Genomic DNA, 15,504 nt, shown 5'->3' with positions numbered 1-15,504 from the left:
AAATAGTATTATTATGCACACATTACACATTGTCACAGACGTATGCTTGGGAGGCAGCTAGAAGGCCCAAAAGAAGGTAATTCTGTGCCAAGCCAGAGGGTGGCGGGGTGCAGTAAACCTCTTTTTTTTATTCCTGCAGACCAAACATGGGAAATTCTGCCTGGACCAGATGACGTCATTTCCTGTTCTGGCCCCGGTGACTTCAATTCCGGTCCCGGCCCAATTAAGTCACTTTCAGTTTCAGCCCCAAAGATGTCACTTCCGCCAACCTGCCTTAAAAGCCTGACGACTTCCACTTGTAAACTCAGTTCTGTTTTGGACTCAACATGTACACACTGTACTATTAATTTTCATTTCTTTGCAGCCTTATTCAAGTAAATTATGGCTAGGCTGTGCCAATCCTGCCTCCGCCATACTTGATAATTTGAAATATATATATAAATATATATATATTTTTTTATAAAGGTTCACAATAATGACATCACTTTTTACGGTTTCGGTGAACACATGACTCATGACGGGACAAACCAGTCCAAAACAGTAAACAACATAAAAATGAGATCCTAATGAATAAATACTCATTACTACAGTGTCTAACTACTTTTAATATAGTGTAATGAAGGGTTTTTCTCACATGTGACTTCAATCTGCTCATTCTTTCAATAAAGATACCTTTGTGACATCCTACAGAGATTGTCATCTGGGCAAATTCTTACAGATGAGTAATGGTAATATGAATCTTTTCCAAGATGGCTGTCTGTACTACTTCCATTCCTGCTGATCAAATGGAATTGTATTTTATTATCTACAGACCAATACTGTACATTTCTGACATGCATTTGCTCAGGTTGCATCTTCATCATTAACACCCTGAAGCTTGCGAAAAACGTTGTAATCCCTGACCACCTTAAATTTCTTTTCCTCTCTCCATCAGCATCTTTATTTTGCAAATGTGTCTTCAGCAGAAGCAGCAACCAGCTTGCTATCCCACACTCCCAAACCAAGAGGCTGCTGAAGTTCTCCAGGCTCAAGTCTGTTTATCTAGGTGTGAGGTGCCTGGAGTTGTATAGGGTAAATAATACATTTCATGTGTGTTCTGTATCTGCAATGATCTGAATAAATGTAGGATGAAATGCAAGGCAAGAAATGTAAAACACATAACTAAAACAGATTTTTTGGCACTGTATTTGCCATACAAGTAGCAAAAATTTACAACAGGTGTTACAGACTTAAATCAAATATATGTTTTTATTATATAATAGTAATAATAATAGCAGCTCAAAACTCAAAATGTGGGAAAGACCCGGGATCGGACCTGCAACCTCTTGATTTAGAGGCAGTCGTTCTTACCTCTAACCTATCCATGCAATTGATAAATGGACTTCAGTTTTTACATATTGACAGCAACATGTAAACTGAATAATTTCTTTTTTCTTTGGTTATATTCTTGAATAAAGGCGCACTTGTTTTGTTATACCTTTTGTGAAAGTGTTTATTTGATAGTTGGACTTCAGTCTTCACACATTCATTTTTACTATAACATGAAAAAAACACAGCACTTCACGTCAGCATTTTTCCAATTATTAGTAGAACATGGAAAACGTTTCTATTCTAGTTATGTGTTCCACATTTCTGGTCTTGCATTTCCTGTCGTCCAACATTTACACAGGTTGTTGTAGACACCGAACACACATGAAGTGCATATGTTCCAAATAACAACATTATTTACACTATGCAATTCAAGGCACCTCACACCCAGATAAATTAGACTTGATCTGGGAGAACATTGTGTATAAGAAAAGCTGTGTTGGTAGGAGATGGGATAGCAGGCTACCTGCTACCGGTGCTGATCGACAGATTTGCAAAACAAAAGACGCTGATGAGGAGGTGCAAAGAAATGTAAGGTTGCTCGGGATTACAAGTTACTTTGTAGGCTTCAGAAATTCTAGTGTTAAAGCTAACCATTTGACTGAATCATAGAATTGCTTGCAGGCAGTTTCATTGTACAGCAACATAAAAAAATTGCAGAGATCAGCAATTGAAAAGCCAAGACAAACGTCTATGTATTTTAAAATTTTACCTTTTTATTATATACACTTTAATTGTATAACAAACACTTTCTTGTATATTGCTGAGTGTTTAGATAAATAAGAAAACAATAAATTAATTTTCAATTAGTTTTTCTGGTCTCAGAGATTCAATTTGATAGGTGCAAGTTTTGGGGGGTACACAAGCAGGGCTTACAGATTGGAACTACAGTTTATTGGGGATTTAGTGGCGCTCACAAGTATGTCAAACATAGGCATCCCTTCAACTGGTTCTAGATACAGGAGCTCAAAAATATGATGTGAACCTTTATAGGTCTTAAAATCACCTCTTCTTCCAGATTTCTCACCCTTGTGCCTTGAAAATGGACATGTATAACCTGGATGTCCTCCCAGTCCTTCTAAACACATCGTTTGAAAATGTTTGACCATACCATTGAGAAGGACTTTTGGTCAGTGTGAAAGAAGAAGATTAAGGAGGTCTCTTGTTAAGGCAGTTTCACAAAATTTTTCTAGCTAAGGACATTACTGTGGTTAAAAATCTCCTGTCACGCATGGGTGCCTGAGGATTACCCTCCAGGCTCAGACAAGGTATGCAATACCCTGCTGGGATAAGAGGGGTCACCAACACTTAGCTTGAGGGCTCCTAGAAAATGGTGGCTTGGTCTGAGGAACACAATCCCATGTGATGAAGCTGCATGACCCAGACCTGCTCAAGAGAAACAATAGTTTTAAGAAGCCAAAATGGCTAAAAAGGAATATAGACTTTGGGCAACAGCTGAATTGGAGAACCAACAGTAGCAATGTGCATTTCAGGATTGCTGTGACCAGGGTCAGCTCTTTGACTATGGAGGCTGGGAGATGCTACTAGGTGATATCTGGCCCCTGTATTTGCACATCATGTATATCTGATATTAACTCATATCATTTTGAAATGTGTTTTCTCTTATCTGTTGTTTAAGATTTTCATGAAAAAGATATCAAAGTGCAGATTCAATTTAAAATACATGTTCTTTGAAGAGATCTTCTTTGTAAACCTGAGGGCTGCAGATGATGCAAATGATTGAATTCTTTTAGTCTCATCTGATTGATCTTTGGCACAAATTAAAGCAACTGACAGATAAAATGTGAAAAATAAAAGTGCCAAAGTTAAATTTTAATTTGACTTTGCAGCATTGTCTGCTATATATATAAACAGGCAACCAAGGTGTCATCATGCTATAATTACAATACAAATTGGCTCCTTGGATTCCTTTAATTCTGGTTTATTCACAATATTCTGTTTTGGAAAGAGCATGTCTTTGGTAAAAATAATTGAATGTACGTGACATGAAAAGAAAGCGGTCTGTACAATGGAAGGACAAAACAAATCACTGAGACAAGTATAGGCTTGATTAAAGATCACTGCAAAGCACTTCATCCATCAGATGTTTATTAGGAAGGAAAAAAAATGCCCTCCGTTTACTGCTAAGGCATGCAATACAGATGCAAATCACATTATGTACAACTCACTTCACACACACACACACTCACTATGGTCTCCAAGTTGAGAGCACCTTACTAAATTCTTACTAGGAAATATCTGGATATTACAGAGGGGAGCATATAGTGAACAAGAGGTTGCCAGGACAATAGCACCACCAGGACTGTACAAGACTTCCAAAGTAAAGAGAGGAGAGAGAACCATAGTAGAAGTATGTGAGAGCGTGTACATGCATATCTGGGAACATAGGGACCACTAGTGGAGGTGTTCATGGTGCCCAGGAGGGGCAATAGACATGGGCAACCGTTTCATGAGAAAGGGATGCAGCCTCAAAAATTGCAATGTGTCTCCATAACAGTAGAGAGAAGCTGTCTTAACTACTAACTAGAATGACAGTGATGCCAGGAAAGGCTGGATAGAATCTGCAAGATTTTCTGGACAAAATGACGATTTTGCATTAAGGAAAACGAGTGGATAAAAATATAAAAGAAATTTCAATCATCCAAAATGCTTATGTATCAGAGCTCAAGGGTGAATAAGCCCTTGGAGACAGACACTTGAACTCATGGAGTTTGGTGTAACTAACTAAGATGGTTGATTTCTAGTATCCAAGCTGACTGATGAATGGAATTTGTGTTCTGAATGCCCAGAGATGATTGCTCATGCAAAGAAAACCCAGTTTCACTTGCTTTCATTTAAACTTTGCAATTTTTTTTTGCAATCAAATGTTTATATTATATACTGCCTTTAAAGAAAAAATTTTTTTTACGAACTGCTGTACAATTCTACCTATCATTCAGTTTGGAAACTTTATAAAAGTAATATGATTTTAAGATATAGAAGAGGAGGAGAAGTTTGGAGATTGTGTTGATAGTGCATTACCACACCCACAGAAGTATAATAAATTAAATATTTTCTTACCCAATGCATTACAGAATTATTTTGGATCAAATTTAAGTGCTACTTTCACTTTTAAATGGACAGGAGCAGAAGATTAACAAAGAGTTTTAAGATTTTTGTGAAAAACTCAAGGTAGCCTCTTAGAGTCTTTAGATCAAACTTTGTATGTGGCCTGGCCTAAAGCTGTAACTGACAGAAATGGCTACAGGTCTATAAATACTACAGTATGAAAAAGTTCTGTAGACTTTTGCCTAATAAATTGATTGGCACATGAAAGGAAACTTTTGAATCCAATGCATATGTTTAAACAAGCACAAACAAAGATTTTACAACACGATATACAAAATAGGGCCAAAATGAAAACTGGCAAATTCATGGGAAGCAGTCCAAAAAAAAGGTAACATTGTGCTCAGATCCTAAAAGTAATGAGTACTTTTCACTGCTAAAATCCACTGGACTTTTCATACATTAATTGATCACTGATTTTTAATAATTTATTAACTACACATTAATTAATCATTAACTGAAATACACAGCATATTCAAATTTAAATGATTACAGGAAGATCCTGCATTTAAATAAGGGTAAATCAAGTAAATGTGATGACTTATTCTGCATCGCTGAACAGTGAGATAAACAAGGAACTGCATCGATGGAGTACAATAAATATCTTCATAAAATCCCAATTCCAAAAAGTATGGAAAATGCTACTTAAAACAAAAAGTTTAATTCTAAAATTCTATTATCCATATACTATACTGAAAACACTACAACCACACATTATTTAATGTTTTACCTTGGGAATTTAATTGCTTTTTAGAAAATATACAAGGATTGGCGTTCTCGGGGCGGTTTGCTCCCACTGATTGGCCAGAGGAGTGGTGTGATCGAGGCAGAGTCCAAGTATACGAGGCATGCCAGAGTGAGTGAGAAGGATGACAAGAGGACAACTGATCCCAAGCGGTCTGAAGACAGCCAAGACAGGGGTTAGATTTCTGTGGACTGTGGCTGCTAATGTCTCAACCAGTTGAGTGAGTAATGGTTAAACTGGGGAGACAAAGAGGGAGTTATGCTGGGCTTGTCTAAGAGTGAAAGAAACATTGCCCCTGTGACTGTTTAGTTTTACTCTCGTTTTTACTCTGGATTTTAAATTCACAGACTTTCACTTATTTATTTATTGAACAATTTTGAACACTGCACAGTTTTTGGAAAATTGTTTGTTTTGGGATTGTTTTAACAAAAGCACTTTTGCATTTTTATGCACCTACCCCTTGCTATGTATGAGTGTTCTCATCCACTGGCTCATCCCTCAGGAACGTTATCAGTGGTAGCGGGTTCAAGAGGCTAGCTGGAAGGACCTGGTAGCGTGGGGCTAACCTTCACCATCACACTTAATCAACCATGCACATGGAATCCGGGTAGAATATAATTTTGTTGTAAAATGCAGAGAAGTTCCTAGAAAAGACAGCATCTGCATGGTAGCTTATGTTACTCCAACTTCTGTACATATCTCTCTATTATATAAAAAAATCCTTGGATGAGACAAGACCTGCGAGACGAGACTTTGGCCATGAATTTTTTTCAAGTCACACCCTCGTCTCAACCATGCACATGACCCTCTCACCTCTCATATGTGTGACTGCTTTTGACAGACACACTTCCTGCTCTCTCAGCTCTTATAAATGTTAACGTTTTCCTCACTTTAAGTTCCCAATTAAAGAAGACTTATTATGTCCAAATCTTATTGAAGAATTTCATCACGAAGGGTTATCAACAGAAAAAATGAGTACCTGGGCAATTCTAGCACCGAGAAACGATGAAGTCAAATGAATTAACGCCAAAAATGTCAATTGGTTACACAGCAAATTGGTTAAATGTGTATCAATAGACTATGCTGAAACAGTTGGTGGTGATCGTGCAGAAGATGAAAACATTAACTTACAATATCCCGAAGAATATCTACAACCATTAACACCGTCCGGTCTTCCACCGCACAAATTACTGTAGAAAGAAGGATGTATCCAAGTAACGTAATGTAGTACATCTTCCGTGGATAATATTAAACAATAAAGGAGATCTTGATATGCCATTTGTGTTAAAACGTTAACAGTTTCCCATTAGATTAGCTTTTGCAAAGACAATTAACAAATCTCAGAGCCAAACATTTGAAAAAGTCATTTTATTTAATAGAGAGAAAGAAATGAAATTCAATCACTGGCAGTTATACATTGCATTGTCACGATGAAAGTCCAAACACAGAATCAAAATTCAATGCAATATTGACAAAAATTTTATTAAAAAAATTGTTTTTACTGAAGTTTTACAGTAAAAGTGTAAGTTTAAAAAGTATTTGACTATTAATTTCAAACCCAAACAGAACGAAATCGCAACATGAAACATAATTTACTTTCAAATTATTATGTTTTACTATTTTTTAATATGGTTAATTACTTGCAGCAATGTAAAATAGTTAGTTCTATTATGCATATGTAACAATTCCCATGAAAATAACAATCTGTTTAAATTGTACATCTGCATCCCCATATGTAAGCGGCAGAACTGTAAAGATGCTTGCGCATAGCGCAGGCCTCAGGGCTGGCGAGTGAGGTGAGCAGGGGGCAAAGCCCCCTAGTCTTTCTTCATTAATGGTGCTTTCAGATGTATGTGTTTATCCATGCCATGGGCTCTGTCGCACACCCATACCATGACAGACACTGACTTTTGGACTTGACGCTAATAGTATCTGGGTTGGTCCTTTTACTCTTTTGCCTGTTAAACCACACAGCTCTCTTTCTCTAAACACTGTTTGGAATGTTAACTAAGTGGTCCACAAAACTCAATTCCACAGTGCTGCTTTTCATCTCAGATGAGACAGAGTCCAGACAGGTCAGTGTTGATGTATGGCTTCTGCTTTGTATAGTAAAGCCTTAACTTGCATCTATGGATGAGTGCAAATTGGTGTTGACTGACAAAGGTCAGTTTTGTATTCCTGAGTCCATGTCGTCATATCCATTACAGATGCTTGATGGTTTATAGACAGTGTCACACACGTGCGTTTAGGAGGCAGTCAAAAAGCCTAAAGGTGAGTGAAACATTGTGAGACAAAGGGTTGTCACATGGTACTCTCTTAATCCACCAACAGGAAAACCGAGGAAAAATAAGTCCTTACATTTCCGGGTTCCAAAATGGCCGCCAAGACGTCACTTCAGGCACCAGCCATGTCATCACTTCCGGTCACTATGGATGACTTCACTTCCGGCTCCTGAATTTGACGTCATTTCCTGCCAACCACTTCCTGTTCTCATTCCCATACTGTACTGTATATAAACACCATTTTGTTTCATGTACTTTATCAATTGCTACCTTTACAGCACTTTTGATCATTTCAACCGTTTTTTTCTGCTTTATTTTTGTCCGTTGGACAATATACGGGGACGGACCCCAAAACTTCATTTTTATGGAGCTTCTTTTTTCTTTATATTCCACAATTGGCATAGCCGGCAGGATATTTTTGTTCAAAGATGACTGAAGAACGGGATCTGAACACTGTACTTTCCACCATTATGGCCGAACTGCATATCTTAAAGGTGCAGATGGGCAAAACTCGGACCCAGCTAGCCGAATCCGAGGCTCACACTGCAGCCATGGTACGGACGGAGGCTGCTCAGTCATTACTGACACAGTTTACTTACTTGACTGAGGAAGATGATATTGAGTCTTATTTTTTGGTATTTGAGCGAACCGCTAAGCGGAACGCATGGCCAAGGTAGGAATGGGCGTACCTACTGGTCCCCTACCTGAAGGGGATAGCGCAGAGAACCTACTACGATTTAACTGAGGAGCAGGCTGCAGACTATGATGTTTTAAAAACAGAGGTGTGCAAACGCTATGGCATCTCTCCGGAACAGCAGGCGAGAGAATGGAGGGAGTGGCAGTTTGATTTCGAACGACCTTTAAGAACACTCTGCGGGAGCTAGTACAGTTAACATAGAGGACAGAAGCCCCTCCCATTGTGGTGACCAGAGACCCTATTCAAAATTTATCGGCCCAATTTCTAATTAAAAGAGAATAATGAAACGATGATTCCTTAAAATTTGCAAGGAATGCAATAGTATCTACCGAGGATCATACATCCCTAGATCCCATGCCACCGATGTCTTTCTTTGTAATACAAAATGAACTCTTGTATCGAGTGGCAGAACACGGGGGTGAAGTGAGGGCATTGCTCCTAGTACCTCGTACTTATCGGCGACAAGTATGTGAACTAGCGCATGCTCACCTTCTAGGAGCCCATTTAGGCTCTGAAAAAACATTGGAGAGAATTAAGCTCAGATTCTATTGGCCAGGGATAAACGAGGAGGTCCGACGATTTTGCGCTTTTTGTCCCAATTGCCAACTTTGTCAGATTCCTAGGAGGGACCGTGCTCCTCTTGTTCCTCTTCCCCTTATTGATATACCATTTGAACAAGTCGGTATCGACCTCGTAGGACCTTTAGAACCCTCGTTGAGAGGTCATAAATATATTTTAGTTCTAGTAGACTATGCCACTCGATTCCCAGAAGCTGTTCCCCTGCGCTCAGCTACTTCTAAAAACATCGCACAGGAATTGGGAGGGATATTCACGCATGTAGGGATCCCCAAAGAGGTTCTTACGGATCAAGGGACTCCCTTCACTTCGGAGACGTTCAGGGAGGTGGCTAAATGACTCAAGATAAAACATCTGAAAACATCGATCTATCATCCCCAGACAGACGGATTGGTGGAACGATTTAATCAAACTTTAAAACAGATGTTACGAAAAGTAGTTAACGGGGATGTGAGAAACTGGGACCAGTTACTTACCCTCATATTGTTTGCCTATCGGGAAGTCCCACAGGCCTCTACAGGTTTTTCCATCAGAGTTTATAAGGGACAACAATCTGAAATTCTGACAAAGGGTTATGGTGGTTGCCATTTTCTAACAGGAATCATAATTCCCACACTAACTAGGACTTAATTATTATAAGAGAATAGCAGTTTTCAGTATTTGAGAAGGAGATGCATGTTTTACAATGTATTTAGGATGATAATTACTTTTAAACCACATCTCTGTACAATATCGTTATGGTTTAATATATATAGCACATAGTATATGCAACATTGTATATGACATGTTTTTTTTTCATATTTTAACAAAATGCATTGCCAATGTGTAGTTTTAATTTTAAATTATTTATAAATTAGTCAATTTATTCTGTTTTGAAAACTTTACCATCATTATTTTACATAAATCCACTAGATTCAGATTCAGCATATTTCTATAAAGTGTCCACTTGTAAATCTGGTGTAATATAAAAAAAATCTAATATAGGCTAGTTAATAAATTCTGAAGGTATTATAACTATTTATTTTCAAACCTAATAGAACATAAAATACCATTCTCAAAGTTCCTTAATCCAATTCAGGACTACGAGGGTCTGAACCTAGGTCAGAAGCTCTGAGTGCAAGAAAGACACCAATTCCTCTGCAGGTTTCACCCAGGCACAAATCCACACACACACTCACACTTAAGGACTATCTGTAATCTGAACTTTATCTAATCGGTAACTTAGTTCAGTTTATAGCAGTGTGGTGACAGAGCTGAACCTAAGAAGAACCAGTTCAGAATATAGCCTCCACTTCCATGTATCAGTTTTCATTGCAGACTGTTTGCAAATCTATACATACACACACCCACTCTCACTTATGTTTGGGTCATTAATAAAGAAAGTATAAATAAAAGCGGATTTATAAGTTGATGTATTAATATATCAAAAGGCAAATAATCAGAGATCAGATTAACAGAGGCAGAATTTGTTTAAAAAAATAACAGCTTTGAAAAACAGACTTTCATTCCTTACAAAAAACAGTGCAGTTGATGTTTTTAAAAATAATTTCTTCTTACATAGACCATTTCTATCTGCTGTCTTCTGTAGTCACTTTAATGACGTTAACGCTGAGAAGCTGATATTAGTGAAGACCTTAAACTGATATTGACATGTTCAAAAATATCCAAGGGAGCCATTCTAGTGACACTTTTAAAAGGCAGTGTGAATTACTAATTTTACAGTGCTATAACTTTGTTTTTGGTAGGCATTTTAGAGTTGAGGACTTTATACTTAAAATAAATAAGAAAGCAAAAAGGTTTCCGACCTGTGAAGCAAAACCAGTATATATTGATTATGTTCATTAATAGTTAGCCATTTGAGGAGCAAATACTTTGCTCTATACGTAAAAGATTCCTTGCCTGACTGTACAGAGTTTAAAGATTTTTTAGTGGTACTGTAATCTTGGTTTTCTGTGACAGATGCTACCTATAATACACTTTTTCTGGCATTTCATTCAGGAGATAGTACTGTCTCATACCTGCTGCTTCTTGGACAGATTTTGACTCAGCTGTTGTTCCACAAAGGATGCAGTGGATTTGGAAATGAATGAATAATTTGTAAGGCTAATCTATCCTCTCAGGGGCAATGTTTAAAATTCTTCATGCTGTTTTAACAAGAGGTAGATAACAAATTATTTACAAATAATAATTTATTTATAATATGTAGCACCACGGCACAGTGGGTGGCAGTGCTGCCACAGAGCTCATGGACTCCATTATTTAGAATTTGCATGTGATCATCATCTTCATGGTATTTTCTTCTCAAGACTTAGGATTTCTATTGAATTCTACTTACTTCAAAATATGTTGCAGCATTTTATCAGTTGGTGGCTCTAAAATGAATTGTTTTTTTTGTAAGGCGAGTCATACCAGTGCCATAATGTTTATCTGGTAGTTGCATTTAAACAATTTTGAATCATTTGGAAACCAACGACAAACACAGCTACACCCAGAAAAATACTATGTAGACCCAGGAATTATGTACTTACTCCACACTCATAGGCACCAGGCCTGGGAGTCAAACTATCCAAACGTAGAGCAACAGCAGACAAGATAATCTGTCAATCTTGTCTGATAAAGGAATTTGCCATGTCGATGTGGGTTTGTGTGCGTGATGTTGATGGTCGACCATATTCAGCTTTGACGGTTAGGTGTTCTTCATGCTTTAAACCTTTCAGTTCTGTACTGAGCCAACATCATTTGATTATCTTCAGAAGGTTTCACTTTCTCTGCCCAAAGAAATCTCACTACGGTGTGTTGTTCAGTAATGGTGCAGTCCTGCAGTGGAGTGTCCCTATTCATGTAACCTTGGCTTAAAGTAGACTAACTACCCATAAGCCATAGCAAATGCATTGTATTTCATCAGTTTCTATCTGTTGAAGTCACCATGTAATTTTCAAATTGCCTTTACTTTTTGATTTACCATCGAACAAAAGTGGACGGGACCTGTCCAAGGCACATTGAAATGACAGAGTCTGAAAAGCAGACCACTTTTACCATCTGAGGACAAGCAATATACGAAAGAAAGAAAATGACTTAATTAAAATTTTCTGGTCACAATTATTCCATATACAATATGTCAACTTTTTCTAAAATCAAAAAAATAACTAGTTATCCTAATCTGTAAAATTTGTTAAAAAATAAGGTATAATTGTTACTATATACTGCAACCTTCAGTAAATTATCCTTGTTAAAATAAAAATGATGAAATCTAGTTTGACTGTTAACTCATACAATCCCTGTTACAGGTTATCACATTCATTAAATGAGACTGTGCTGTGTTCCTGTTAGTATGTAACATTCCAATCAAAATGCTGATAAATTACCAGAGACCTGCTTACCTTTCCTTGATGCAGCAAAACTATCGTAAATATTCATCCTTTGTATATCATATGTTAGTGTAGTATTTGGCAGCAGAGTCCTATTTCTGTTAATGCTATTGACAGCAAATTTAAAGGCTTGCTCTTCTGCGCTTACAAGCTGGCCTCCAGCACTTTCAATAAGTTCAAAGATTCCTCCTGCATAGCAAAAAAGAAGAAATAAAAAGAAAAAAATCTTTAATATAATACTCCTGGGAGGGTATGGTGATTGGCTACGTTTCATCTGGAGTACTTTAGACTGAATGCAAGTTCTTTGCACATGTTTCCTGTAAAACTGTATTTCAAAGCTTGGTAATTCAAATATTGGTCCAATACAATAAACATGTCATAAAATCATTATTAAGGATAATTAAGATTTTCACCAAAATTAAATTATCTTCAGCTGTCATGTGAAGGAGTATAGGTATTCAAAATTTACAAACATCATCTAACGACTGAAATTAGATTTAGCTCTCTATCTACATCTAACCTGTGGTTCGAATCAAATCTAATCTCTTTTTCAGTGGTGCAGAGGTATATAAAATAATATCAAATTAAAAACAGTCATTTTACAGAGCTTAGATATTTAAACAATAAACTGGATTAAACAAGATTATATATGTTAAAATAATAACACTACTTGTGTTTTCTTGATGAAGATTTCACCTTTGGTGACATTGTCAATAAACATTAGATCGTATATGCATGCTTTCTTCTATGTAGCCTCGGTTTTCAATAATAAAAGGCATACTTGGTCTCAGTCAATTACCTTTCATGTCTACCATGCATCTCTACTGATTGGTACGAGGCTACTCTAATAAAGGACCAAGTGATCTGGTGAAGAAGTCCTTTGATAACCAGCAGTCTTCACAATTCATACACCATCTTTTTATTTTTCCAAAGAGTAATAAAGACACTCATTTCTGATGTCAAAGTTGCATGCAGTTGCAAGAATCTTCTCATTTTTTGCTTTGAAGAAGCTGAATTGATAGTTGAGAATTGTAGAGGACAGGACAAGACAAGGGGGTTGATAGCACAAGCTAATCTGAAACACTCTCTGGATTTGAAGACCTAACTGCAGCACAAGAAGATATTTTAACGAAGGGTTGAACCTCAGTCATGTAAAATGGCTTTAGAACTAGGGTATGTCGTCCAGTGTTGCTGCATTTACTAAAGTACTGTGTGAAAAGCCAACCATAAGGCAAAACGTATCATCATAACATGAATGGCCTGTATGATTTATACCAGATCATTGAATTGTTGATTCCTGTGCTACTCATAGATTAATTATAACAGACCCAAAATTACTCACAGGTATAGCTGAAAGTAGAGCTCTTTAAACCAATGGTGTATATTGTTGTAAATTCATCTTATCTGAAGCTATATGCTCTGGAAACTTGGGTAAAAAGATGTGTTGCTGAGCTATCCCTTGTTCACTATTTGAATAAATCCAGGAGATCCACAGGGTTAGCAAGTGTTCCTGGAGAATGTCATAACAGGTATTTATGTTCAGGATGAGTTTAACTGTTCATTAAAGAACAGCTTTTTTTGTCCCATCAGACTCCGGCAATGTGGATATAGAATGGACCCTGTCAGAAGCCCATTTGTGATGGCAGTTGTACTAAACTCTGGCTAAATCTTGGGACACAATGACAAAAGATGTCTATCAATTGGCTCAAGGAGGTAACAAGTCCTGAACAGGATACCATTCCATCTCAGGGTTCAGTAACATCTACATCCAGACTCAGTTTAGAGCTGCCAGTCAAATTAATCTACACTTCCTTGGATGTGGGAGGAAACTGAAGTGTCTAGATAAAGGTATACAGACACAGAGAGAATCTGCAAACTGCCCATAAACTGCAGTCTGACTGGTGATCAAATAGTGATTCCTGGAGCTTTTAGAGAGCAGAGCTAAACACTGTAGTACCATGTCTCCAACAATGTGATCTGTAAAACACTTTACTTAGTTATTAATTAAATGTTTCATACACTTTCTTAATAACATGTATCCAAAACATCACTATACTTGAATACAAGAAGCTCTTGTGCTATTACCATTTATTAAATAGTAACTCTGGGGATACTGCTGTCTCGTTTCCTTTAGATTTAACTGCAGCATTTAATACAGTTGATCATGACATTCTTATCGCCCATCTTGAGCGATATGTGCATATCCAAGTTACTGCTTTGGAATGGTTGAGGTCATAACAAACAGGCAGAAGTTTTACAGCTAGCCTGGGCAGTTTCTCCTCTTCCTTGGCTCCTCTCAACTGTCTATCAGGGATTTATTCTCAGGCCTATTCTTTTGTCACTAAGCATGCTGCCCTTAGTATCCATTTTTAAAGAACATATTTATTTTCATTGCAATGCAGATGATACATAGATATAGTTTCCACTAAAACAAAGCAAAACAAATTCTCTTAAACCCTCATTGGAATGTCTAAAAGACATTAAAATATGGATGTCGATAAATGTTCTTAGTTTAATTGACAAAAAAACAGAGATTGTGTGTTTTAGACTTTGTGATTATACTTGTGCTACTACAAGTAAACTTGACCCTCTGACCTGCTATTAAACCCATCACAAAAAATCTTGGTGTGAGTTTTGATGATGCCCTTAAATTTGACAAAAAAATTAAATCCATTGATAAAGTCTGTTTCTATCAGCTCAGGGTATTAGCTAAAGTCAAGCCTTTTCTTTCTGCCATGAGTTTCAAAACACTAATTCATGCTTTTGTTTCTTTTCAGCTTGACTATTGCAACTCATTATCCATCCATCCATTTTCCAACCCGCTGAATCCGAACACAGGGTCACGGGGGTCTGCTGGAGCCAATCCCAGCCAACACAGGGCACAAGGCAGGAACCAATCCTGGGCAGGGTGCCAACCCACCGCAGGCAACTCATTATACATTGGAATTAACCAGTGTCACACACATATGCATGGGAGGCAGCCTAAGGGCTTAGGTGGAAGTAAGATGCATACTCTGCGGTTGCCTACTTGCACTAACGCCTTTTCTTCCTCTTCCACAGATCACCAGAAGGAAAGCCTGCCTAAAACTCCTCCCACTTCCGGCTCCAGTCCACACCCTCCTGACCATATTTCCACCTGAAGACCCACCTCTTCCTGCCCTCCACCTATAAAACCCAACCGTTCTTCTCCTTTACTCAGTTTTTGTATGACTCAGTCTTTAATGATTACTCTTTTTAATTCCTGTCTTACACTTAACGGGCGTGGATTCCCCAAATCTTTACCTTGTCCTTTGTCTCTCATTACACCAGTTATCCCTTTTTTGTTTTCAGCTAGACCAGAAA

General features: G+C 37.5%; 1 protein-coding gene across 1 annotated transcript in view; it reads right to left on the bottom strand.

The window, feature by feature from the left end:
* The window catches only part of grik3 (glutamate ionotropic receptor kainate type subunit 3), a 476,278-nt gene that overhangs the window by 194,888 nt on the left and 265,886 nt on the right, over positions 1-15,504 (bottom strand). The window contains 1 exon segment of the mRNA XM_051936208.1: positions 12,175-12,351. Within this exon segment, the coding sequence (XP_051792168.1) occupies positions 12,175-12,351 (177 nt within the window).

The sequence above is a fragment of the Erpetoichthys calabaricus genome, chromosome 14 (assembly GCF_900747795.2).
Source record: "Erpetoichthys calabaricus chromosome 14, fErpCal1.3, whole genome shotgun sequence".
NCBI lineage: Eukaryota > Metazoa > Chordata > Cladistia > Polypteriformes > Polypteridae > Erpetoichthys > Erpetoichthys calabaricus.
The sequence above is the reverse complement of the archived record's forward strand: the minus strand, read 5'-3'. Positions and strand labels throughout refer to the sequence as shown.